The following is a 27487-nucleotide window of genomic DNA, read 5'->3' on the forward strand; positions in this document are numbered from 1 at the left end:
CTGTTGACCTCTGGGTTAATTAAGCAAACAGAGACCCTTCATTAGGAGGAATGGCACTAATTGCATGTCTGAGAGGGTGAGTTTTGCACGGACCGCTGGCTGGTGGAGCAGAAGCCACTGCTGACTTCAGCAAGGGGGCTGGGGAGTTAATGGGGGCCTGCTTGGGAAAGGAGGTCAGGAAAACCTGTTTCCTCAGCACTGCTGGGCCAGCTGGTGTTTGCTGGAGAGGGGGATGTGCACGGGAGGATGTGGGGCAGTGGCACCGTCCTGCAGAGCTCCCATGCAAGGCACAGAGGGTCGAGTTGCTGGCACCTGGCTGTTGAGCTGCCATTAATTTCCAACCTAAAAATGCAAATCTATATTGGTATGACCTGGTAAGCAGCTCTGGACAAGAAGCCTCAGTCTGCAGCTGAGCTTAGCACTCCAAGCTGGGAAGAGCAGCTTAAAATCAACAGAGAGCTCTTTGTTTGCCGTGTGCGGTTTAGAAATTAGGCAATACTTAGGAGCAAATATTGGTTCAAACAACACCAGCTCCAACTCTCCAGTGGCCAGTTTGGCTCATCCCAGGTAGAAAACAACATTTTGCAACACAGTCAAAACCTGATACTGAATATTTCTCCTAACCAGCAGGGAAACAGGTTTGTGGCATTTCCTTAAAAATAAACTAAGCCAAATGACTCTGCAGTTGGAGCATGGCCCCAAAATTGACACATGGGTCCAAACATGGCCTGCAAGCCTGTTTCTGGAAAGCCAGCCACAGCTCTCCAGGGATCTGGCAGGCCTTGGGAGCCATGGGGAATGCCAAGCTGGTCCCAGTCCATTGCCAGCCAAGGCCATGCTCTCAGAGCTGGCACTCCCACAGTGGCTTTCAGCTGCTGCAAGCCCCATGCTGACCTGGGCTCCAGGGCAGGAGAGACTTCCTCTTCCAGGAGATACTTGGCATCAAGCAAGAGGGCTGGGATTTCCCCCAGGTTCTTACGCAAGTGAGGAAAACCAGTTCTGCAGAAGCCCCCTGACTTCTCCCTGCCCCTCCTGGGTACCTGAACATTGAATCCCAAAATGGTTTGGGTTTGAAATGACTGTTAAAGACCATCCCATTCCAGCCCCTGCCATGGGCAGGGATACCTTTCATTATAACAGGTTGTTCCAAGCCCCATCCAACCTGGCCTTGAACACTTCCAGGGATGGGACAGTCACAGCTTCTCTGGACAACCTGTGCAAGGGCCTCAGCACCCTCACAGGGAAGAATTCCTTCCCAATATCCCATCTAATCCTGCTGTCTGGCAGTGGGAAGACATTCCCCCTTGCCTTATCACTTCATGCCCCTGTCCCTAGTCCCTCTCCAGTTTTCTTGGAGTCCCTTAAGGCACTGGAAGGAGCTTTAAGGTCCTTCCTAGAGCCTTCTCTGTTCCTCCTGCTCGCACTGCTTTGGATGTGGCCCTGCAGACACTTGGCTGCCATTGCACAGTGCAGCTTATATCCAGTTTATCACTCATCAGTTTCCCAAATCTTCCTCCACAGGGGTGCTCCCCAACCATTCACAACCCAGGGGCACCATTTCCCATCTCTCGAGACAGGCACCTTTGCCACTTAAATGCCAATCTCAACTTCTGTCCCACCCAGGCTCTATTGACAGAAGATGATCTGGGAAAATGTGTTCCTGCTCTTCCTGCCTTCACCTGCCTCCACAGGCAGGCCCAGGACAGGACAAGAACTTTTGTGCTTGACCATGCTGACATCCTTGTCTTGGGCATGCTCCAGCCTTCTCCAAGCCTCAAACTGGAAATTCCTATTTCCTGAGGGAAACAAGTTAACTCTGGAGAAGCCAGGACTCCTGGTGAGTGTATACTTTGCCCTCTTCCGTCAGCACATCCCACCTCAAGATTCAGTAAATTCCCCTTGGGTTTTTTCTTCCATTTTCAGGGCATTTTCTACTTAGTCACTCAAGGTGAGCTGGGTTTTCATCACAACTGCCAGCCTGGTGACCCCTGGGAACACCAACCTTAGCTCCAAAGGCTCCCACAGCTGCCTGGGAGCACCTCTATGGAAATAACTGCTCCAAAGAGTTGGGTGAGATACCTGTGTGGTGCCTTGATTGCAGCTTTACATTTCCCTGGTTTTTTGGTGTTTTTCACAGGCCCAAACACAGCCAGAGCTCAGCTACAGCCCTGTTCAGCTGTGGGATGAGCTGTGCTGTGGGCAGCAGCCAGCTCTGTGGCAAAGCCAAGCCTTCTCCTTTGGCTGTGGCAAAGCCAAGCTTTCTCCCAGAGCAGCCCTGCCAGCTCTAACTTTATCCCAAAGTCTTTTGGATAAAGGACAAATGTCCTTTCCTTAGGACACAACCAAAACTCCAGTGCAGCCTCATCTCAACCACAAACCACAGGGCACACCCGTGACCTTGCAATAATGAGGGAGATGTGAAAATAAACCATATTACTTTACCTTCTCTTTCACTTGGCATTGTTCTTTCCCCAGGGTTCAGCTGTGTTTATACATCACCAGTGATCCGTGGTTGAGCAGAGGGTGTGTTAATTTGTCTTTCTTCATCATTCATGTAATTTTTAGCAGCAGCATCCTCTTTTGGAAAACACAACGGCCGGTGTTGCAATGCAACGGACTTGAGATGTGTGACAAGAATTCAGGTCATTCCATGAGGATGTGCACTACAGAGAGGTGGATGTTTCTGGGTAACTGGGACAAAGTCTGAGGGGCACTGACTTAGCTCAGTCCTTTCTGGTAAAGCTGCTCCTGCTCACATGAGCCAGAGCATGGAGCTCTTGCCTTGAAGGGCAACAAGAATTTCCAGCATTACTAAAAATTGGCCTTTGCTGTTCAGTCTCAGCTGAGTCAGCCAGACATGGGCATTTGGGAATGGGACCAACCATGCACCCAGGCAGCCAGGTATGAGTCAGACAGAACCTGTAGAGGGAGGTGAGTGTACTTAGCAAGAGGCAGGATTCACCATGTGACTAAACATGCATTTTCTAACACAAAATTTGGCAAAGCAGATGTCTGATGGATGTTCAGGAGAGGAAATTGATTGCATCACGCAGTTCATCCCTTCTGAACTCCAAAACAAATGGCATTTTGGAGCTGGAGGCCACCTAGGACACTTTCCTTATCCTTCCAAGGCTTCCCATGGTGGGCTGTACTCCTCAGAAAGAACCACCTTGGAGAGCTGTTGGGTCCTTTGGAGAGCAAGGCCTGAGCCCTCAGCCCAGGTGGCCTAGAGGACACAGCCCTGGCCTGCTGTGCTTCTGCCATGGAGTACCTCCAAGGAAAGCTCTGTGTTCAAACAGTTTCTTCTCCACAGGCTTGGCCACAGGAGTCAGAGCTGCTGAAGGAGTATCCACAGGAAGGATGCACACCTGGAGGAGAGTGGAATCATCCTGGAGAAAGGTAGGATTTGCTAGCACCAAAAGGAGAAGCACCTCTGCATGTGGCTGGTGATGTTGCAGCTTGTGGTTGGGCATCTGGAAATGAAGGAGGTTGCTGTAGTACAAGAGGTATTGCAATCCAAGCATCTTCCTTCACCTCTGGATTTGCCCTGATGCCATCTGGGAGAGCAAGGGAAAGAGATGTGAAGTGAACACCAGCCATCCCATCAGCACATCACAGCCATCCCCTTGGCAGGCAGAGAAGGCATTGAGATGCAAGTATGATGTGAGAAGGGAGAGAGGAGTGGTGAGTTGTCCATGGAAAAAGGTCTGGGAACCATGTGCAGAAGGCAAAGATAGTTTGGGCTCTTCCAGCAACTGCTCTTCTGTTATTTGAGCGGATCCTTTATGTTTTCCAAGCTCTCTTCTTCTTTCCCCTTCATCTGTCCTGTGGTAAAGGAATCTTTATCTGGGCAGCTCTGTAACTACTTGTGGAGTCAATATGCCCAAGCATTTCCACCAATATTTAGGTGCTCAGGTGTCTTTATTGTTTCAGCTGCAACTTCAGTTTCTCAATATGTCTGTTAGAAGAGGCATTTTGGAGCAAATCAGTAAAAGGCTCTGGAAGAACCATGTGGGACAATCTCCTGCAAGCCCTTGTGCTTCTTCTTCCCATAGATGGGGATGTTGCTAAGGCTGCATGAGTGAGGCAGGGATCAGTGAGACCTGCAGGAAGCTGGGGATGGATTTCAGTGACATCTACCTGTCTTGGTGGAAAAAAGACCTTGGAAGGCCACAGCTTGCTGGAGTAAATATGGATGGGAGATCTTTTAAAAGGAGAGGCTTGAGGTGGGAGAAAGTCAGTCCTCCTACAGCTGCAGTGTGTTTGGAGACACTCTGGACATGGGAAATTCTGCTCTTCTGGGAAAGCAGGGAGTGAAGGGATGAGAAATAGGAACCAGCCATGCTGAAGGAAGTGCCACAGATGATGCTGAAATAACCAGTGTGGCCAGGAGTGCCTCTCACTCAGCCACAGGCAGGGTGGGCTCCTGGTGCCACAGTGGAGGTGGTCATTGCCTGAGGGCCTCCATCCTCCCTGGCTCACTCTGTAGAGCCAAATCCTTGGCCTGGCACTGGGCTCCCAGCTGTGCTGAAGCCACTCTGGGCACCACCACCACCTGCAGGTCGCTTTGCCCTGAGCCTGCTGGGAGAAGGGACAAGAGCCAGCCCAGGTGCTTCCAGTCAGCCTCCAGCTGTGTACAGAGTGAAGGCTGTATGGGAAGAAGAATCTGTGCAGGGGATCCCTTAGATCTTCCCTCCAAGGGAGGCTCATGCTCTTGAAAGCAAGCCTGGGAGCTGGACCTCCTGGCTGGGCTTTTTGCCCTCTTCCTTCAGCACACCCCACCTCAAGATTCAGTAAATTCCCCTTGGGTTTTTTCTTCCATTTTCAGGGCATTTTCTACTTAGTCACTCAAGGTGAGCTGGGTTTTCATCACAACTGCCAGCCTGGTGACTCCTGGGAACACCAACCTTAGCTCCAAAGGCTCCCACAGCTGCCTGGGAGCACCTCTATGGAAATAACTGCTCCAAAGAGTTGGGTGAGATGCAGCTGTAGCTTCTGTGGGGTGGACATGGTGAGTGGGCCAGCCCTAGCAGTGGTCCAGGGATGCAGCTCAGGCTCAAGGTCTGGCTGATATGGTCCAGGGAATTCTCAAGTTTGTGTGCATGTGCCAAAGGTTGAGGCTGGTCCTGTACCTGGCAGCAAAGATGGGGATGTGAAGGCTGGGACAGCATCACAAGGCTGCCCTTCATAAACCAAGCCATGCCCTCTGGCCCCAGGGGGACAGGCCAGGAGTGACACAATGGGATGGAGAAGCTTTGCAGAGGAAGTGGGAGGAGGCTGACTGCTAATCTCAGTATTTCTTCCCAGGTTCATCCTAAAAATTTACCAAAAGTGCAGCGTGATGCTTCTTTCTGTCTGCAGGGCACTTATGGAGCTGTCTGGTCACGGCCGTTGGCTTTTTTTTTTGCCAGATCATGTGTAAGAATCATTTACTGCCTTTCAACCCCGCTGCCATTGCCAGGAGCACACAAGGGAGCGGGCAGGCACTCAGTGCTGCAAGCCAAGGGACAACGGGCACCTCAGCAGCAGTTACTGGCAAACACACAAAACTCGGCTCTGGATCCAGCAGGGACTTTCTGAGATTAGTTCTGGGCAAGGCAGGGGGTGGGCAGCACAAAGGAAATCGCCTCTCCTGCAGCGTTTCAGCCCGCAGGAGAATTCAAATGTCACAACTTGGGAATTTTCCATCTGAAGCCCCTTGTAAAATGCAAAGCGCTTTGCCCTGCTCCAACTCCCGCCTGGGAAGGGTTCAGTGCCAAAGTGAAAGGCTTCCTAAAAATGGGCTGATCCAGGGAGGGGGGCGATTTAGGAGCTATTGAGAAACAAGGAAGGACAAACAGTGTTAGGTCATTGCTTCTGCAAACACAGCCAAGGCTGTTCCTCTATAAAAGGGACACAAAGCGGTTCCAGAGCCATCACAGACTCGGAGGGGACGGTCTGTGACCAAGGCTGCTGCACCCCTCCCACGGCATCCAACCCCCTGCTCAAGCATGAAACTCACACTCTTCACTGTGCTATCCTTGGGGATAGTGGGTAAGTGTCTGCTGAAAGCAAACTTTGGGGGAAGGAGGTCAAAACCTCTGTGTGCCCCAGGCAAGGCTGTTTCGGAGCTGTGGCGTACGCCAGACCCAGGCAGCTGTTAAGGAAAAGCCGGGACATGAGCAGTGCTTGCTTTGGCAGCCGTGGATCTGTCAAGGAAGATGGTGTTTTGATGTTACTGACAGCTTTGTGGGATGGAGGGAGGGTTGCAGCTGCCCACACTGCCGATGCCCACCCTGCAAGGAGGACGGATGCTTGGGACAGCTCCACGCTCCGGCTGTCACGGGGTGAAGGGAAAAATCATCCTCTGGCCAATGCTGTGCTGGGAGAGGAGCACAGGCTCAGCCAGGGGAGAGAAATTATTGCAACACCTGCCTGTCAAGCTTGTGCATGTGTTTGGTTAAACTTGAGGGCAGGGACAGTAAAATAGAGCTTATATAATGAAAGATGTGGTGTCCTTCCCACTCTGCTCCTGCGCTGCTCTGTCCTGCTGCTGCAGCTGTACTTTGCTCAGGCTCCTTCCTATTTTATGCCAAATTTGTGCTGCTGCAGGGCTGGCTCTGCTTGGAGCAATTCTTTCCTCTTTCTCTGCTCACAGCTCCGGCTAGCAATGAGCAGGTAGCTGTGGCAAGGAGACTGCTGGCTGCACCTGGCCTGGGAACTGATGCCTGGACAGGGCAAGAAGGATCTCCTTCCTGGAGTAGGCAGCAGGTCTCTTCTGATCCCCCATAAAGTGTGGTGGTGATTAATGTCCTCTGTTAGGAAGTGCTCCCTGTGCCTCTGGCATCAGGAAGTCCTTCAGCAACTCTGCTGAATATTAGCATGCAAAGATGGTTTTTTAATGGTTCCTCCTCTTCCTCCCCTGCACAGAAAGAGACAAGAGGTCACCCAAAAGGTCTGTGACAGTGGCCAGGGCACTCAGGCTGCCATTGCCTTCCCAGTGTCACCAGTACAGCTGGGTTGACTCCCTCAGGAGGTCCCCACCCAGCCTCTGCCCCAGGCAGGATGCTTGCCAGCATTAGGTGACCATGGCTTTGTGCAGCCAAGACTTAAAAAATGTATGATGAACTTGAAAAACCTATGAAAAAAGAGGAGGTGGCCATATGAGTTGAGGTTAAGGATTCTCCCTGTGGCCAAATCCAGCACCTCCACTGGGAGGCTCAGGAATCTGGTAAAGAGAGGCTATTTCTGAGGTGAAGGAGAAAATGGAAACTACACAGGTTAATCTGGAGGTGTTTGGAGGAAATGCACCATTGAGGTTTGGAGAGATAGCGGGGTGCAAGTGGCCTCTTGGTCTGCACAGCCCTGCCCAGAAGGGGCAGAGTGGAGGTGAAGTGACAGCACAGGCTGGCCACTTCCTTGAACTGCAAGTTTCCAGCATTCCTGGGCTCAGGTTTCTGGAGGAGACATGAATCTGCATCCACCAGAGGCTTTTGCTTTGTTCTGGTCCCCCAGAGCAGCCATTCAGCTGCTTTTGCTGCTTGGGGCACTCATGGAAGGACTGTGGTGGTGCTGTGGCATCTCTCAGGGGGTGCAGTGGAGCAGGTGAGACAGAGGGACAGTTCAATAGATCAGATCATTCAGCTGCCAAGGAGGTGAGAGTGGCAGTGCACTGCACACAGCCTGGCCAGGTCAGAGCTGCTCCCCCTCTGGGGTTATTGGCACAGGCACTGCTTCAGTGCTCCAACTTTTCTCTCTGTTTTTGCAAAGGCTTGAGCTTGATTTCTATTGAAGTGTGTGGATTTGTTCTCCTAATGCTGTGGATGTTGCTGTGAGTCCAGGCTGCTTGAATCTCAATAGTCCAGGGACAGGAATGGTCATCCCAGATGTTCTTGATGGGGCACAAGTCAGGCAAGAAAGAAAGAAAGGACCTTCCTGTGTGGCTTGGGAGATCTTGCATGTGGCCACAGAGAAGCAGTGACCTTGTGCTCACAGGGAACCATAGACCTTGTGCTCATAGAGATGCTGTTCCTCTCCAATCAATGCCTTTCTACCTCTCTGAGACTATTTATTTCTGGTTCTTTCTACAGCTCTGTGTTTTGCTGCTCCCCAAAAGCCAAGTGTCAGGTGGTGCACAATATCCTCAGCAGAAGAGAAAAAATGCAATAGCCTGAAGGACAACATGCAGCAGGAAAACTTTGCTTTCAGCTGCCTGCAGAAAGCATCATACCTTGACTGCATAAAAGCCATTTCGGTGAGTGGGCAGCAAATTCCTCTGCTGGGATCTCACCTGGAGATGGAGTTTCCTTTCTGGTTGTTCCTGTGATCCTCCTGTTATACACAAGGATCCAGGAGAGACTCTGGGAAGTGCTTTTCCTGCTCCTTGTTAATTGATTAAATCTCTTTGTTGTTTAGAACAGCGAAGCAGATGCCATTAGTTTGGATGGAGGTCAAGTTTTTGAGGCAGGCCTTGCTCCCTACAAGCTGAAGCCCATTGCTGCTGAGGTCTATGAACACAGTGAAGGTACATTTCCATGCCATTTTTTAAAGCCAAATGGTGGTAACAAACTGAGAGTGCAGAGGCCATCCCTTGCATGTAGAGTTCCCACTTATATTGGTTGGGGGTCCAAGATATTGCCCCTGGTTTCCAGCTCCCAGAGGGGAAGGCATGGAGGGGCAGGTCCGCAAAATGTGAATCATCACCCATGGTTACAGGACCCAGTGCTCCATTTCTTGTCATTTGCTGCAGTGAAGGTCTCTGACCCCATGAGCAGAGATCATGGTCCTTCTGAAACATAGCATAAAAATGGTGCTGATCCCAGAGATCTTCTGCTTTCAGTGGCCTTGAACTCTGTGGGTAAAACACAGAACTGGGAGGCACAGATGAGTTCTGTGATTTCCTGTGCAGTCATCAAGACAGCAAAAAAAAAATTATTGGAGAGGCAGCATCATTACTTGTGGTTGGGAGGGACACCCAGTTGAGATCACTGAGGCAAGAAATGCAGGCAATCGCCAGGAAAAAAGAAGCATAAAAAGGGCTCTGCAACAATCCCTTCTGATCAGAGTGAGATCCATGGCTCCATCCCTATTCACCCATTGTACCATCCTTCATCTCTCCCATCTTTTTCTTGGGAGCCAAACAGATGCTATTTCCCTGTCACATCCAAAGCTCCAATCTCTTTTGACCTCCTCCCTGGAGTTCAGCCTATTTGTACACAATATTCAGGATCAAAGCAACACAGCAGAGTCATTCCCAACGTGGTAGTTAAGAAAAAGATCTTAAACCTTAAAGGCTGAGGTCTGTACCACCCTTACAACTCAGTCACTGTACCCAAATATAGCATGTGACAGACTGGGTAAAATTCTAAAGAGTACAGATATGGAATTTCAGTCTCACAAGGCATCTGTGGGCAACAGCATTTGAGAAGAGACTTGCAAAAACATTCATTGAAGTTCCTTACAAAACTATGGCACCTTGAATGTGATAGCATTTTCAGGTCACTTACTGGAAGTTGTAATGTGCAGCATTAGTTCAATGTGGGCAGCATTAGCTTACCCCCAAGAAAATGAGAAAACCACAAGTGTTCAACCAAATTAGCTGATTGTTTAGAAGCACAGCACTTTGTTCCCTGAAACTGGGGGTTGAGCAGGATTTGAAATGTCCCTAAGTCCTCTTTTCCCACTGCTCCATTCCTTTTTCCTGCACTGCAGGCTCCACTACCAGCTACTACGCCGTGGCCGTTGTGAAGAAAGGAACAGGCTTCTCTATAGATGAGCTGCAGGGCAAGACCTCCTGCCACACAGGGCTGGGCAGGTCAGCAGGCTGGGTCATCCCCATTGGGACACTCATCCACCGTGGGGCCATCGAGTGGGATGGCAAAGACTCGGGCTCCATCGAGCAAGGTGAGCTGGGGCATGCAGAGACTGGGGTGGGAGCTCAGCCAGGGCTGGTTATTGGAATAATTACCAATATAGCTGGACAGGACGTGCCTGGGCTTGTCTGGCCCTTGCTGCTTGACCAAAAGGCAGCAGCTGTGGTGTTTCACCTCAGAGACACCTTTGGCTGGCTGGATGCTGCAGCTGGGCACAGGGAGGCAAGTCCAGGCTTGCAGGAGCTCAGGTTTACCTTGGCAAAGAAGCTTTAAGGTGATGGTGAAGAAAAGGAGCTGGTTCTGATGGAGGGTTTCCATCCAGAGCTTTATTCTGACCCACAGGCCTCTGTACCCAGCAACTCCTCCAACAGAACTCCCCGAGCTGCGTGGTTGCTGTTCCTTTCAACCCCAGGGAGAGGGGGAGGGAAGGAACATGAGGGACCAGCAACCAGATTGGGGGGAAGTCTCAAGGGACAGAGGACACCTGGATGGCCCAATGTCTCCTCAGGAGTGTGGGGCATCTTTTGAATCTGCCAATCACTCAACGCCCTTCTGGAATGCCAGGATTGACCAACAGCACTCGGCAGGGGTCAGGGTGTGGAAAGGAAGAATGATTGACATACCTGGCAGGGAATTATCAGGGAGGAACCTGGGGTATCTGAGGCAAACCATGACATCACACCACACCAGCTGGTGTCACGGTGAAAGGGGTGACACCAAGTGTCAGGGTGAGACTGGCGTGGGAGCTCAGCCAGGGCTGGTGTCACTGTGAAAGGGGTATTGCCCAATCTTCTGTGGGGGTCCAGAGGTACTTCACAGGGCACTGATATTTCTTGTGGGGTCCTCTCCCTTCCAAGTCCTCCTAAAAGTGAATTTTTGACCAACTGTTGCTTCCTTCTCATCCATAGCTGTGGCCAATTTCTTCTCTGCCAGCTGTGTTCCTGGTGTCACCACTGAAGCCAAACTGTACCGTCAGTGCAAGGGGGATGCCAAGACCAAAATGTCCCGCACGGGACCTTATTCTGGATACTCTGGAGCTTTTCAGTGAGTGAGAGTTATTTTTCCTTTGGGGGAACATTCTAGCCCTGACACATACAAGTTTTTGTTGTACCAAGGAGGGCTGTGTTGGAATCATGGGTCCTGAGGAGCCTGAATTGCTTCTCTGCCATTACAATTTCTTCCCTTCCAGCATAGCCTTTTTGGGGATGACTACTGCTCTATGCCTGCAGTTTATGCCAAAAATAATTTGTTGAAACAGGAGATAGGAAGTCACAATGTCAGTTTTTCTAACTTCTCTTCTGTTCCTCCCACCTGCAGCTGTCTGAAAGATGGCAAAGGAGACGTGGCTTTTGTGAAACACACAACTGTTCAAGGTACACCTGCAAGATCCCTCATTTCTTTCTGGCCCCACCTCTCACTGCCACTCCATCCTGCAATTTGTCTACACTGTACAGCTTTCATTCCTCTCCAGGCCCAAATGCCTCTTTCATCTCTTGAAAAAAGTTTTGCACATTGTGAACTGAATCATCCTTGTTAATGAGAAATGGGATTATGGTGAATCCACTTTTTCTTCTCTGAGGTTCTTCTTTGACATTGGAAAACTTGCTTGGTGCCATATCTCAGAGCCAGCTGTAATGTGAGCACCTGAGCAGGATGGGATTTTGGAGGGAATTCAGCCCACAGCAAGAGTTCACTAACTCTGTGGAGATCAAGGGTGGCCTGGCACACCCAGGACCTGCAGTGAGCTCAGTGGAGGGTCTCCAAGGTGGTCATGGGGCAGAGATAACTGTCCTGCAAGGAGGTGCTCTGTGGGATGGGCTTCATCAGCCTGGGAACCTGATACAAGGGGAATTATTTTCCCCTTGAGGACAGTGAGGTAGTGGGACAGGTTGTCCAGGACAGCTGTGCACTCTCCATCCTTGAAGGGTTTCAAGATCTACCTGGAACATCCTGCTCTGGTCAAGGTCCCTGCCTTGACCAGGGATCTTCAAAAGTCCCTCCACTCTTGAATTCTCATGTAACCTTGTGATCTCCATCCTGGGCTTTGTCTGCAGCCTTGACATTAGTCACCTACTGGCCTTCACTGGCCATGTGCAGCTCCTGACCTGCTCAATCCATTTGTATGGGATTTGTAAACCTATTTGTATCCCTTTGTGCAGAAATCCTCATACTGTTGGGTTAGTTATGGCAGAGGCTGAGGTGATCTCTCTTCCAAAGGCATTGCGTTCATACGCCCAAGATGACCCCATTGCAAGGGAGGTGCCTGCAACCTGTCTTCTGCTAAGAATTCCCCCTGGAGCTTCAACAGAAATAAATTAATCACAAAGCTTCCCAAACTCACCTTTCTGTCTATTTTCATGGTGCTGCAACTCATGGTTCCTCCCTTCCTTCAGAAAATGCCCCAGGAGAGAAGGATGAGTATGAGCTGCTGTGCCTGGATGGCACCCGCCAGCCTGTGGACAACTACAAGGCCTGTCACTGGGCCAGGGTTCCTGCTCATGCTGTTGTGGCTCGAGATGACAGCAAGGTCAATGACATCTGGAACTTCCTCTCCAAAGCACAGGTACCACCAGTCTCTCCTTTCCTTCCTCTAATATCCCCTGTCCTCTGGTTTTGGTTGCTTTCTCCAGTTTTCTAAGAGTTTGGGTGTGGTTGTTTGCTGATTATTTTTTCCCTTGTGGCAGGAAAAATTTGGTGTGGGCACAACCAGCACCTTCCACCTCTTTGGGCCACCTGGCAAGAAGGACCCAGCCCTCAAAGACTTGCTTTTCAAAGACTCTGCAGTACAGCTGAAACAAATCCCATCACTGATGGATTCTCAGCTCTACCTGGGCTTTGAGTATTACAGTGCTGTCCAGAGCCTCCAGCAAGGTAGGCAGGACATCAAACACCACTGTCATGTCAGCATGGGCTGTGTGGAAGAGTTGGCATTGGCAAGTACAGCCAGGCAAAAGGAACATGATTTTTTTCAGACACAGACTGTATTATCTGCAAAATATTTAATGTGAAATCACAGAACCTTCACAAACTTCACTTACATCAATAACGGAATTTGTTGTATCCAAACCCAAATCACCACACTGACAAATATGGAAAATCTACAAACTCCACACCAGTTATTCAGCTGGTGGTAGAGATTGGGCATGGTCAAAACTGCTGCTTAGAAAAACCATTTCTGGGCTGTAAAAAGAAGGAACATCCCGGGACACCAGGTTCAGACACTTGAGGGAAACAATGTCCTTGATTTCCATCTAGACTCATCAAGCATCTTCTGATAGCTGTCTGAGAGTCAAACATCCCACAAATGATCTCTGAAACCCACTTTGAATTCACAGTGCAATTTAAAGTACTTCACTTCTGTTAAGTGATATTTATGGAAGGGGGTGAATGGACTTCACATGGCATCACACCAGATTATTCGAGTGCTGTTCTGCAGAAACATAACTAGGTTTCCAGTTCAGTGTGGTCTTAGTCTCATGGCTGTCTGGGCTGTGAGGAGTGCAGAAATGTGGGACATATTTCAGGCAGCAATTCCAATTACATATTTCAGGCAGCAATTCCAATTACTATTTTCACACAGGTGTTTGGTGGTTGTGCTGTTTTAGCTAACAGAAATCTGCCTGAATGGCTTGTGTTATGCAGCAATTCACCTTTCTCACTTGTAAGTTGATTTTTGAGACTTCTTCAGCTCAAGAACCACTATTTTCTATTCTTGCCAGCTCAGGGCTTAATTAACAAGAACTCCTTGCCCTGAGCAGCAGCAGGTTGGTGTTTACTGGTGGTTTGTGGCCAAGTCCCTCACACCAGGATGTGGTGGTGTTCCTAGGGATCCCAGGACAAGGGAAGAGATGAGAATCTTGACTCCATGTTTCAGAAGGATGATTTATTATTTTATGATATATATTATATTAAAAGAAAATGCTATATTAAAACTATACTAAAAGAATAGAAGGAAGGATTTCATCAGAAGGCTAACAAGGAAGGAATCATAATAAAATCCTGTGACTGCTCACAGCCTCGACACAGGTGGCTGTCTTTGGTCATCAAGTAAAAACAATTTCACATGCTGGGTAAACAATTCTCCAAATCACATTCCAAAGCAGCAAAACATGGGCAAGCTGAAGCTTCCCAGCTTCTCAGGAGAAAAGATCCTAATGAAAGGATTTTTCAGGAAATATGTCAGTGACACCAGGAGGTGGCTCTGCAGGGCTCATCCCCGCTTTCCCTGTTTTCCCTTTGCAGATCGCCTGAGCCCCAGCCGCAGGGACAAGAAGATCCAGTGGTGTGCCATTGGCAGGGATGAGAAGAAGAAATGTGACGTCTGGAGCGTGATGAGCAACGGGGATGTGGAGTGTGTTGTGGCAGAGGACACCAAGGAATGCATCACAAAGATCATGGTACAGCTTTTTTTCCCTTTTCTTCTCACTGTGAACTTCTTTTACCATCTGAGCTCTGGAAAGCGCTGGCCTGGGGACGTGCAGTGTTTCATTTCTGCACCTTTCCATTTCAGAAAGGTGAAGCAGATGCCATCAGCTTAGATGGAGGCTTTGTCTACACTGCTGGCATGTGTGGCTTGGTGCCAGTGATGGCAGAGAGCTATGAGGGTAAGCACAGCTCTGTCTCAGGGTCCAGCTGGTGGGCAATGGGCTGGTGCCAAAGTGCTGGTTCTATTCTGGAATCTTCTGGAATCTTCTATTCTGGAATTCTATTCTGGAATCAGCTGCAGTGCTGCATCCTGCAGAAATCACAGAACATCCTGGGTTGGAAGGGACCCACCAGGATCATCAGTCCAACTCCTGGCCCTGAAGAGACACCCTGACAATCCCAGCCTGTGCCTGGGAGCATTGTCCAAAGGCTCCTGGAGCTCTGGCAGCCCTGGGGCTGTGCCCATTCCCTGGGGAAGCTGCTCAGTGTCCCACCATCCCACTACTCTGGGGGAGGAACCTTTCCCTCATACTCAGCCTAACACACAGTGCTCTGAAGCAACTCTGCTCACCATTGCATGCCTTGTCTTTCCATGAAGGCAGAGCAGGCATGGATAGTCAGGAACTCTGTTTTAATTAGGATGCCCTGGTCCTTTAGCACCAGCCTTGGTAAAACTGCTTGTTTTAGCTCAGAGGAGCAGCTGGAGGCTGTGCTTTGTTCTGCTGATTCATAAGGTGTTACTTGAAATGGGTCACTTTACAACAGAGTTTCTCCAGAAATTAGTGAGCTTGATTCTTCTTTTGGGTTTGAGGTGTATTTAACTTAACATCTTCTTCTTCTCCCCTCCCACAGACAATCACTGCGAATCACAAGAAGAACCAGGTAATTACTGCCAACAGAGGGACAGAAAACAGTCCAGAAGGATGTTAGTAGAAAAGTAAATATGAGTCATGAGTGGAGAATAATGGCCAGTCTCCACCCAAAGAGTGTCCAGTGTAGATATTAGAATTTTGGGACATAGGTTTAGCAGTTGGAGGGAAAATTAGGGGCTGCAATAAGATTAAGGTGAAGCATTTGGTAGTGGCAGAGATTGGTGTGGTCACACTGTAACAGTGTCAGGGCTATGAACAGAGAAAGAGGGGCTGGGCTGCAGCATTAGGAAATTGTTCTTTCTAGAAATGGAAAGGGGGAGAAGAGGGGAGGGTTTTGTCCTTTGCTAAGGAGAGAATAAAAATCAGGAGTGGATACAAAATCCTCACATGTGCCTTGCCTTCTCATAGCCTTCTCCTATATCCAGGTATCAGAGCTTTGGAGGGCAGGAAAATGTCAGGGATAATAATTTTCCAGGAGTGTGGTGGAAGTAGATGCATTACATCTACAAACTCTTCCATTGCTTGCCCAAGTACTTAGAAGCACAAAGTAATTCTGTGCTGCTCATAGGTGCCTTTTCCCAAGTGAAGCCAGTGCTCTCTCCTAAGGGATCACAGTGGGATCCTTGTGTCAGGCCTCAGTTCTTCTCTATTTTATCTTCTGAAAGCAACCTACTTTGCTGTGGCTGTTGTGAAGAAGTCTGACAAGGATATCAGCTGGAACAACCTGCAGGGCAAGAAGTCGTGCCACACCGCCGTGGGGAGAACTGCTGGCTGGAACATCCCCATGGGCCTGATCCACAACAGGACAGGCAACTGCAACTTTGGTGAGTCCAGTTGGGAATCCATTTCTTTGAGCTGGGAATCTGATCATAAAAAAATCTTTTACCATCCTTCATAGGGTTTTCAAAGTTTCTTGTGCGTCAAAGGTTCCCTCCTGAAGGGAGGAAATGGAGAAGATGCTGTTATTTAAGGTTTCACTGAGCAAAATTTTAGGCTTTTGGCATCTGCTTCAGAGTGTGATATGGCACATCAGCTGCTTTGGGGTTCTTTGCTTTATTTTTCACATCTCTCCCCTTCCTTTTGCAGCAGCCCAAGAGGTGTTCCCAAAAAGGGAATGTGGGCTGCCCCACATGGGCCTGGTGCTAGTGCAGGGTGTGGAATGGGGATAAAAGATGAAACTCAAAGGGAGGGGAAGGGCTGAGAACAGGGGACAGAGGCTGATCTTTAAGAAACTTAATCTGACTGCCTAAGACTTCATTGAGAGTTATGATCCAACAAAAATAATTTGGAAACATTATCAATGTTAACAACCAAGACAAAGTAAGCATATAATTATTAAAAGATTGAAGATATTAGTGTTAGTAAGTTCTATTCTTGGCTTCTCTATCCTCCTGCCTTCCTTTCCCACTGTCCCTTGTACCCCAAGAGCTCTGACACTTCTGCCAAATGCACCTCTGCTGACCAATAAAGGCTGTGGAGGCTCGGGCTGGCTCTGTGGGAGCTGGGAATGGTTTGCAGGGAAAACATTCCTCTTTTTATGCCAAGATAGTGCCTATTGCACTTGAGCCTTAGGTCCTGCTTCATCACAGAATCATGGAATGGTTTGGGTGGAAAGGGACCCTAAAGCCCATCCCATTCTACCCCCTGCCATGGGCAGGACACCTTCCACTAACCCAGGCTGCTCCAAGCCCTGTCCAACCTGGCCTTGGACACTTCCAGGGCAGTCACAGCTTCTGTGGGCAACAATAACAATAATTATCAACAATAACAGGACCCAAGTTCCATGGTCAAAGCTGGATGCACATGATGTGCTGCCCACTAAGTCATGCTCCTTCTCCCAGCCCATTTCCACCTCCCCAGGAAGCGAGAACGCGTTATTACAGTAAAACCCAACTTCTCAGGGCAGGAAAAGTGAATTTCTCCTATCCCTGCCTCCAGATGAATACTTCAGCCAGGGCTGTGCTCCCGGCTCTCCTCCCAGCTCCCGTCTCTGCCAGCTGTGCAAGGGCTCAGGGGGGGTCCCTCCGGAGAAGTGCGTTGCCAGCAGCCACGAGCAGTACTACGGATACACCGGGGCTTTACGGTACGTGCTGGGACAGCCAGGCTGCCTCCGTGCCCTGGGGCTGCTCACAGAGGCCAGGCCACAGCTGGAGCACAGCCTCATGCCCACACTAACTCATTTTCTTCATTACACCACTGAAAGGGCATGGCTCTGTAATACTAGACATACTTTTTCTTTGCTTTCTGAAAATTTGCATGAAATATTCCTGTTCTGTAAAAGTCATGTTCTGGTGCCTCCAGGCAAACCCAGAGAGGCTCAAGCCCTGCCGCAATGGCAGAAGTGCTTCTCTCTTAACATAAATAAGGAGTGTAAAGGCTGTGTTTCAGATATATTTAAAATATTTGTGGCAGGGCTTCTAGACCTGGATGTCCTTGGAGATTAATTGTACAGAATAAGACTCAAGTCTAAATCAAATCTGTGGGAAAGGGACAGGATTCAGGCATTTACATCACTGGCCTCTTTTTCTACTTCCCAGGTGTCTGGTTGAGCAGGGGGATGTGGCCTTTATCAAGCATTCCATCGTTGAGGAGAACACTGATGGTATGTGGTCAGGGCTGCCTTCCCCATCTGCATGACTGCCTAGGTGGTGTTGAGGCTGCTGTTCTCCTGCTATGCAAGCTCTCTGAATCTCCAAACTCATTCTCTTTAAAGGCAAAAATACAGAAAGCTGGGCCAAAGATCTGAAAATGGACCAATTTGAGTTGCTGTGCACTGATGGGCAGCGGGCAAATGTCATGGATTACAGAAGATGCAACCTGGCCAAAGTCCCTACCCATGCTGTGATGGCACGTCCTGAGAAAGCACCACAAGTCCGTGAGATGCTGGAGAACCAAGAGGTTTGTAGTGCTGAGAGTAGAAGAAATATTGTGGGGTTGCTCTGATTTTCTCCAAGTCAGTGTGAGGTGGAAACTTTTACCCCTTGGCCTCCTCCTTCCTCCATCCCTTCCCCAGTGCTCTTTCTCCTCTGCCACCTTAGCAAACACACCTTTAGGTAGCAGTGGGACTGCAGCTCTTGCTGCTGTCACACTATGCTTGTGTGACATGAGTTATCACCTCCTTTCCTGCCTCTGCTCCTGCTGGGGTGTTTCAGAAGTTCCTTTGTGGTGCCTGGTCTGTACCACAGCTGGGTCAGGCTCAGCCCCAACAGCAGGCTCCCTGCACACACACAGCTTACCAGAACCAGGCTGAGCCATCTGTTTCTCCCTGCAAACATTAATATTGGCTCCACCATCAGGGTCTGGTGAGAGGTCTGGTCTTTTGCTTCTACTCATGGTTAAGTTACAGGACCTGCTGGCAGCATCTCTGTACACAGGGACATGTTAAAATGGGGCAAGAAATGTGCCTACCAATGAGCAATCCCTCCTCTAAGCATACAGACAGAAGGTTCAATCCTAAATTTCCAGAGCCTGGCTTGAGGCTTCCCAGACTGATGGTGAAGAACCAGGAAGAAGAAGTAAGCCAGCTTTCTACTTCTCTCCTCTTTGTGCCTTTATTTCAGAGGCTGTTTGGACCAAAAGGAACCAGGAGAGATGATTTCAATATGTTTGCATATGAATCCAAGGATCTTCTGTTTAAAGACCGGACAAAGTGCCTGATCAAGCTCCGTGATGGAATATCATACAAGGAATTCCTTGGAGATAAATACTATGCTTCACTTGCCAGCCTCAACACCTGCAATCCATCAGGTAACTGGAACAGCCCCAGAGGAAGTCCTGAATTGCAGTTCTTACCTTGCAGGCATGAGAAGTTTCTTCTGGAACTGTCCATTCCATGCCTTTAAAGGAAGAAAATGCCAATATTGTTTTCTCAAAGTTCATTGGGTGAACTGAGAACAGATTTAAAATCTGCTGCTCTGGCAGCAATGTGAATAAAAGACTTTTCCTTTAGAAAATATGGACTTTGAGAAACAGCACAGAGAACCCCCCCAAGCCAGCAGTGTGGGATTTGTGGTTAAAGCTCTTTTTTTGTGGCACACTGTGGATTTTCCATGGTGTGACATTGTTGGCATGGCTGGGTGTGTCCTGGTGGGACGGGAGTGTTTAAAAGCAGGATCTGAACTTTTTCCTGTCCTTTCCCTTTCCAGATCTTCTCCAGGTGTGCACCTTCCTTGCAGACAAGTAGTGAGATGGGAAGGATCCTCGAGGTGGGGGAGAAAACCTCAAGCCATGACTCCTCTCGTGCCCTCAGCAGCGAACACTGACCCACAGAGGGCCCTCTGCCTTCACTGCTTTCTCTGCCCTCCCTCATCACTCTGAAAGTAGCTCTTTTGACACTTTACAATTCTCTGCTGTCAGCACAGCAAAAAATAAAATTTAAAATCTAAAAGGGTGTCCTGAGATTTTTCCAAATGGTCCTTAAAGCCATTCCTTCCTCAGTGCCTCTCACTGTAGGGCAGTGATAGACACCAGCATGGCTCTTGTCACTTACTGCTGCCCTTTAGGGAAATTTCTTGCACCATTTGCCAAAGCAAAATGGATTGAATATACCCTGGAGCCTAATTAACAGATGCTTTGTACTCTCTGTGCTTTTGCTTTGCCCAGATTATCCCATTGTCTCCCTGGCAGGAGAGGGTTCCCCAGTGTGGTTGGGACACAGGAAGAGGGAGAATGTTTGTGTCAGGGAAGATGAAGAAGGAATAAAAATCACTCCAAACCCTAGAGGGAATTCTGGGGGTCTCTAATCCCATCTCCTGCTCAAGGACAGTGTGAAAAACGCCAATCACTTGTTTTTAAAATTTTAAAAGTTTAATAGTAATAAAATGGTTATGAAAATAGTAATATAATTAGAGTAATAATAATTTGGACAATTGGGATTAGGACAATACGAGACAATAAAAACAAAGAGTTACAGACAGTCTGGGTACCTTTTTCTGGGCAAAATAAGCCCAAAAAGAACCCACGTTAACAGAGGATCAACCCTTAAAAGCAACAGCCTGTTGCATATTCATACACCTCATACATGATGCATAAATTCCATTCAAACACAGGATTCTGTCTGGTCAGTGTCAACTTCTTCCTCTGATTCCTGACGGCGTCTTCAGGGCTGATCGAGGTGGGAAGAACTTGATAATGGAGCAATAAATTCTCTTTCTCTGAAAGATTTAGGTGTCCTGTGGCTGCTATCTCAGTGGGAGTCCTCTCTTTAAAAAAAGTATCCTACATAGCACAGTTTCAATTTTAACATTATGTTATAACCTTAAACTATATTTAACACACTACTTGAGAAAATTAATACAGCATAACTTTCTAACACAACACATATAATATTCATTTTAATATTCACGAAAAGCCAATCATAAAATACACATTTTTCACACTGTCCCTCTGTGCTGGGACCTGTAAGGCACCTCCAGCCCTGGGGACAGTTCTGGGCCCAGCAATTCAGGAAGGACATGGAGGGGCTGGAGCGTGTCCAGGGAAGGGAACAGAGCTGGGGAAGGGAATGGAGCACCAGGAGAGGCTGAGGGAGCTGGGGAAGGGGCTCAGCCTGGAGAAGAGGAGGCTCAGGGGGAACCTTCTGGCTCTGCACAGCTCCTGACAGGAAGGGACAGCTGGGGGTGGTCGGGCTCTGCTCCCAGGGAACAGGGACAGGACAAGGGGAAACAGCATCAAGTTGTGCCAGCAGAGGTTTAGGTTGGACATTGAAAAATTTCTTTGCAGAATGAGCTGTCCAGCCCTGGCACATCTGCCTGGGATTTAAAACCCTTGTGTGTGTGGCACTTCGGAACACGCCTTAGTGGTGGCCCTGGCAGCGCTGGGGTCACAGAGCTTTTCCATCTAAACCACTCCACGTTCCTCCAGGCTCCGAGGGGAGAACTACAGCTCCCATGAGCCCCCGCGCCCCGCCCTTCCGGGCGTGCCGCGGGGCCGGAAGCGGAAGTGCGGCGTGGCCACGAGTGCGGGCCATGGCGGGCGGGCTGGAGCCGCACCTGGCGGCGCTGCGGCAGGAGCTGGGCGGCCCTGCCGTGCTCTCCGTGCTCGTCGCGCTCATCGCCGTCGCCATCACCTTCCGTGAGTTGCGGGAACTTCCCTTTCCCCGCGGCCTGCTGAGGGCGCGGCGGTGCTGGCAGCGGCGGGCTCGGGTGTCCCCTTCCCATCCTCATCCTCCTGTGCTCCTCTCTCCCGCAGTGCTCTGGCGGTTCGTGCAGGGCAGGAAGAGCAGCCGCAAGGCCGTGCTGCTGCTGGGCCTCTGCGACGCGGGGAAGACGCTGCTTTTTGCTCGGGTGAGCGGGGAGGCCCGGTGAAGGAGTTCCCTTTAGTTCGGTTTTTAATCTTTTAATGAAAAGTCGGGGTTTATGGGTGTAAGGAGGGATGGAGAGCGAGTTTTGGCCACCACGGAGTGTCCAAGGAAATTGCGTTTTGGTTTGAATTTGTCATAGTAAAAGGCTTAGGGGTACTTGACCTCACCGCAGTCTGCAGCTCCAGTCTCTGGGAGTAGGGACAGCACCCCAGGGAACGGCTGGAGCTGTGCCAAGGGAGCTGAGGTTGGAGATCAGGGAAAGAATCTTACCCCAGAGGGTGCTGGGGCACTGCCCAGGCTCCGCAGGGAATGGGCACGGCCCCAGGGCTGCCAGAGCTCCAAGAGGGTTTGGACAATGCTCTCAGGCACAGGGTGGGATTATTGGGGTGTCCATGGAGGGCCAGCAGTTGGGCTGATGATCTAGTGGGTCCCTTCCAACCCTGGATATTCTGTTACTGCTGAGTCTGAAAAAGAAAGGGGCACAGCCATGGTTACCATGGCCCCAGCTGGAAAACTCTGGAGGATTTTCAGGCACACTCTCTTCCTTCTTGTTTTAGTGGAGATTCACAATATAAATATGCATATATTTTCCTCATGACCATTTATTAACTAACTGGAGAAGGTGACCCCAGGTGTAGTTCCCTGCATGAAACTGAGATCAGATCTCTGCTGCCCATTACCCTGTGAGACCATTTCAGTTTCTGAGGAGGCTGAGGGTGGTGCTGGTGCTGGTTTGGGGCTGGGGAGCCTCTCAGGCTGTGGTTCTGAGGCTGTGCCTGTTTCCCCAGCTGCTGTCAGGGCGGTACCGGGACACCCAGACCTCCATCACTGACAGCTCTGCTGTCTACAGGCTCAGTCAGGACAAGGTGAGTGCCCTGCCCCAGCCCTGCTGCAGCCTTTTCCTGCTCCCCCTCATAAACCTGGGAATTTTTGTGCTGCTTAGGCCCCAGTTTGAATGCAGGACAGGATTTTTCCAGGCAATGCATACTGAGAAAGAAATGGGGTGTGTAATGTATTACTGAGCTCCACATGTTCTTTTTTCTTTGCTTGTAAAATAAGGAAACATTTCTGACTGAAAACCACACCTCTGGGGGTTTCACTGTTCTGTTGCATTGGTTTATTTCCTCAGCAGTAATTTCTGTTTCTGCCAAGAAAACCTGAAATTAAAAGCTTTATCAGGTTTAAGCAGAGGCTCCAGCTGGACTTTATATAGTCCCAGAAAGGATTTTGTTATTTTTAAGTCCTGGATTTAGGTCCTGTTATTTTTAGGTTCTTCCCAGATATGGTTGTTTTCAGTTTTTGGCAATTAATTCATTCTGGAAATCTCCTGTGCTGGATGCACACGTGGCAGGGAGAGCAGAATGCTGACAGCACCTTAACTGCTGGTGAATTGTGAAAGTAGAGGGTGGTTTTGTGGCTTCACCTTCTCAGTCATTCTTAACAACATTGATAATAAGGCCAAAAACTTTGTAAAATAACATGCACAGTTTTAAATTTTTTTCTATTTTTGTGTCTCTTTAATTGAGCAGACAAGTAATTGCAAGGCAGATTGCTTTTTTGATTATTTTCTTAACCATGTCCAAGGTTTCCAGTGAAATGCAAGAGCAGTGGGCAGGAAGGGGCTGCTGCAGCCTTATCTGGAGAGCAGTGACGTGGCCCTGCTCAGCTCTGTGTTCTCTGCCACCTCCTGCCTTTGGCTGCTTCCTTTCCTGGGAGGGGAAACCTCTGCAGCCTTCATTTAAAAAAGGCTCTTGCAAAGGCATTTTTGTGTTATTCCCAGCAAGGTTTGGTGCATTTGGGGAGGCTTGGTGTGTGTGAGTAGGTGAGGCTGTTGTGTTCTGTGTCAGGGCAGGTGGGGTTGTGCCTTTGGGACACAAATCTGGGGTCAGGCTGCTTTTCCCCAGTCTGTGATCACAGTCACCCCCCCATCAGGTGTTGTTAATTCCTTCTTGCCTGTGTTCCAGAGCACAAATGTGACCTTGATCGACCTTCCAGGCCATGAGAGTCTGAGGCTGCAGTTCCTGGAGAGGTTCAAGGCTGCAGCCAGGTAACCTGGAGGGGATCAGCAGGGCAGGAGGGGACAGGAGATCCTTTGGAAAAGGGATAAACCAAATGATGGTGCTGGGAATGCTGTGAGCTGGCCTGGTGGTGTCCCCAGAGTCAGAGCTCTGCTGTGGGGGGGTGCTGGTTAATTTTTGCTTTGTCTTCATGGAATATCCTGAGTGGGAAGGGGCCCACAAGGATCATGGAGTCCTGACCCTGCACAGGACAATCCCAGAATCACACCATGAATTTCTTACTTACCTGTGCTTGTGGTGCACCAGGAGGCAAAGCCAGTGCAGCAGGGAGCTCTAGGGGATGTGGGATATCCTGGGGCAGGGGGATATCTTGGGAGACAGGGGAAGAATTCCTGCTGGAGCTGCCCATGGGATGTATTTCATCCAGCACACGCTGCCAGCCTGCGCTTGGGCTGGGTGAGACCAGATGTGAAAATCTCAGCCCAGGCTGGAATGCCTGCAGGGGGAGGTGACTGCAGAGCTCCATCCCCATCCCCTGTCCTTGCCTGTTGCCCAGAGCCATCGTGTTTGTGGTGGACAGCGTGGCCTTCCAGCGGGAGGTGAAGGACGTGGCAGAGTTCCTGTACCAGGTGCTGGTGGACAGCACCGTGCTCAGGAATGCGCCCGCACTGCTCATCGCCTGCAACAAGCAAGGTACCCTGGGCTGGGCCTGCAGGGCTCTCTGCCACACCTGCTGCAGCTGGGAGCTGGGACTGCAGCAAAAGGAAGGCTGGAATTGAGGTTTAAACTCTGACTACTCAGCAGGACTGCTTGGGAGAGCTGCAGCTCTTGGGGTGGGTGTAGGTGATGCTGGTGGATTTTGGGTGGCTTTTTGTTTCTGTTGGCTTTGTGCAGAGCTGTTCCTCAGTCTCCAGGCAGCAGGAAATAGGATCAACTCAAGCACAGTGAACTATCCCTATACACTCAGCAGCTTCAAAGTTAAAATGTTCAGCTGCCAGAGTTCCATGTTTTCTCTGGAGTAGCCTGAATTCCCAGCTACTAAAAAAGACTCGATTTTCAGATTCCTACAAGTTCTACAGTGAAGTGTGGGTCCCTGTGTAACAGTGGGATGTTTTGGGGCAGTGTTAGATCTGGGTTTTGTAATTATTTCTTGCCCTAACTCAGAAGCTGCCTGAGGCCTTCATGGCTCTGTGTGTCACAGGTGGAAAGTGCAGGACAGGAGGGAGTGCTGGTGCATCAAACCCATCCTCTGAAGTATCTTCCTGCCCAGCAAGGAGAAGTTAATTCCTCATTATGCCAGACTGTTGGGTTGTTCCCCTTCATGCCTGCTATCCCAAAGCTCCAGCATCCCCCATCCCACTGCAGGCACAGCTGTCCTTGTCCTGGTAGCTCCAGTGAGTGCACAGTGTGACCTGGCTTTACTTTAGGGGGAGGAACAAGGTTCTGAATTCTGACAACCAAAGACCTGATTTCCTTATTTTCTCTCCAGATGTCACAATGGCAAAATCAGCAAAACTCATCCAGCAACAGCTGGAGAAAGAGCTGTAAGTATGGAATGGGATCTCAATCCCTCTGAGCTTTTCCTCTTGTCCTTTTTCTCTTACATCAGTGCTCAGTGAGCTCCCTTGAGCCATATCTGAGTTCTCTATGGAACTGGGAACAGTCTGTTTGGTCTGGGGCTTGGCAGTGCTGGGTTTACATTGGACTCCATGGTCTTAGAGGGCTTTTCCAAGCTGAATGATTCCCTGGATCTATAACCCCTTTGGCCAGCAGACGGCAGCAGGGCTGTTTGTGCTGTGCCTCCTCCAGGCTGAACACCCAGCCTCCTCCTGGCTTTTAGCACAGGAGTTAGTTGCCACACATTCACATTCTCCAGGAAAATAAGCAATAAATTGCTTGTTCTGATGTTGAGCATTTGCCAGCTGTGTGTAGGTGTTGGATTTCTAGGGAGTTGTTGTGCCCTGTTAGGCACTTTTATTCCAATGTTACCGTGGGCAAATTGGGATAAGGACATCATCATAATCATCATTATCATCTGACTTCTGCTGCCCTTCATTACAAAACCAAACCTGAGTGCCCTCCTACTCCCTTGAGCCTCACAGGGCAGTGCTGGGCCTTGTGTCCTTGATGTAGCTGGCATGCTGCTGACACCCCAAACATCCCAGAGCCATGGTGCAGGTGATCCTCCCCTGGTCCCCAATTCCTGACCCTTTTTCCTTCTCTCCCTGCAGCAATACCCTGCGGGTGACACGCTCTGCAGCCCCCACCAGCCTGGATGGCTCAGCCACAGGGGGCCCTGCCCAGCTGGGGAAGAAGGGCAAGGACTTTGACTTCTCCCAGCTGCCCATGAAGGTGGAGTTTGTGGAGTGCAGTGCTCGAGGCAGCAAGGGAGAGGAGGGAGAGGCTGATTTGGAGGCCCTCCAGAAGTGGTTGGTGAAGGTGGCCTGAACACAGATGGACAGGGCTGGGGGGCTGAAGGGAAAAAAATGGTCTGGAGCACTCAAATCTCATCTTGATGTAAAAAGAAGGAACTTCAGCTGGAAGTCAGCACTGTGGTGTCTTCTTCTGCAGCTTGTGGGCTTGGGAGAGACCTGACAATTGCTGGTGTGATTCCCTCTGGCTGGCCCTTCATGCTGCAATGTTTTTATCTTCTCCCCTCTTCCCTTGGCCCTCCTCTGCACTGCTGAACCTCTGGGCTTTTCTTTTCCTTAATCTTTAGGCTTTTCATCTGGTAGCTGCCACGCAAATTAGGAAGGAGTGCACTGGCAGATGAGTTTTAGAGACTGGAGTGAGCCTTTTGTTTCCTGCCATGGTTTAGACCCCTGTTGCCTCTCAGAGCCCTGACCACCTTATGGGGAGCCCTGTACAAGCTCCCTAAGTTGGGCAGGCATTGAGAGAGTAGAAAAAGCTTTTTTCCTCTTTGTGTCTGCCTTCCCATTGTTCCAAGCTGGTGCAGCCCCATTTCTGTGGGGCAGGAGGAGTGTGAAATGTCCAAACCAGACTGCCTGCCCTGCTTTACTCCCTAAACCAGCCTCTGTGCCCATGTCTGGTGATTTCCTCTCTTGATCAGCTCCTGGGAGTTTTTCTTTAGTTGAGGGCTGTGTCCTGAAAGTTTCACTCTGCTTCTCCTCCCACAGCCAGGAACAAAGAGTGGCAGAGCTATAGGGGGGTCATGGCATGAAACTGTGAGATGGGCACACTTTCAGATCTGTACCTGCAGCTGGGACCTGCCAGGCATTTGCTGTGCAGTCTCCTGCTGCAGTGGCTGCAGGAAGGTCTTGCTTTGTGTGTAATTATTTAGTCAGCACTTATGGCAGAGTGAGAGGGAAAGTCAAGGAGCTGCCAGCACGTGGGTGTGCTTCCTCCTTGTGGCAGGGATGCTCAAGGAAGAGGGGAAAGAAATAAGAGATTTTCCCATCTGTATCTCACTGCACATTGCAGAGTTCTAGTGCAGTGTCATTTTTCCTTTGTGGCTTCCCCTGTTGTTTAGGGTTGGGGAAGTGGCTGGCTCCTGGCAGACCCTTTTTGTAGTTTGTAGCCCCCTCTCCCCTGTGGTTTGATGCCTCCTTCATCCCTCAATTCATCTGTTATGTTCATTTCCTTCTCTGGGGCATTGCCAGGTGTTGGGAAGAGCAGGAACAGCCTTCAGCAAAGGCCTGTGCCTGTAATGAAGCTGGTCCTTGCATTTCCAGCCTCGGGAGCCATCCGTGCAGGAGGTGGGGAGGGTTATATTTACCAAACATGTTATATTCTTCTGTTTCCTGCAGGCAGAGTCCTGTTGGAACGTGTTTGTCATGCTTTGAACTCCTTTAGCTGGAGGTCTTGGGCTGCCTGCTTCAAATCCATTATGCTGAAATGATTTTGGGCAAAAAATTGCTGTTTCTTTATGTGATTGTTCTTGCAAAGATGCAGAAGCCAAGCACCAGCCTCAGCTTAAGGGGGGAGGTACCATGAGGCCATGGTGGGTTTTAAGTTATTATTTTTAAAAGTATTCCTTAAGTAAATTCTTTTATGCTCAAA

General features: G+C 49.6%; 1 protein-coding gene across 1 annotated transcript; it reads left to right on the plus strand.

The window, feature by feature from the left end:
- The first annotated feature begins 5846 nt into the window (after positions 1-5846).
- Positions 5847-27487, plus strand: LOC139594722 (ovotransferrin-like). Its single transcript, XM_071437078.1, has 25 exons — positions 5847-6033; positions 8070-8233; positions 8395-8503; positions 9691-9882; positions 10760-10895; positions 11169-11224; positions 12245-12414; positions 12536-12722; positions 14094-14248; positions 14362-14455; positions 15129-15158; positions 15814-15972; positions 17087-17231; positions 17686-17750; positions 17862-18046; positions 18709-18895; positions 19294-19327; positions 19775-19793; positions 20962-21220; positions 21338-21432; positions 22238-22315; positions 23414-23496; positions 24024-24160; positions 24957-25011; positions 25699-27487. Exons 1-25 carry the CDS (start codon positions 5991-5993, stop codon positions 25913-25915), a joined length of 3054 nt encoding a protein of 1017 aa, XP_071293179.1. The 5' UTR covers positions 5847-5990; the 3' UTR covers positions 25916-27487.

Source organism: Agelaius tricolor, unplaced genomic scaffold, assembly GCF_023055355.1.
Source record: "Agelaius tricolor isolate 1412-34295 unplaced genomic scaffold, bAgeTri1.0.p SCAF_12, whole genome shotgun sequence".
NCBI lineage: Eukaryota > Metazoa > Chordata > Aves > Passeriformes > Icteridae > Agelaius > Agelaius tricolor.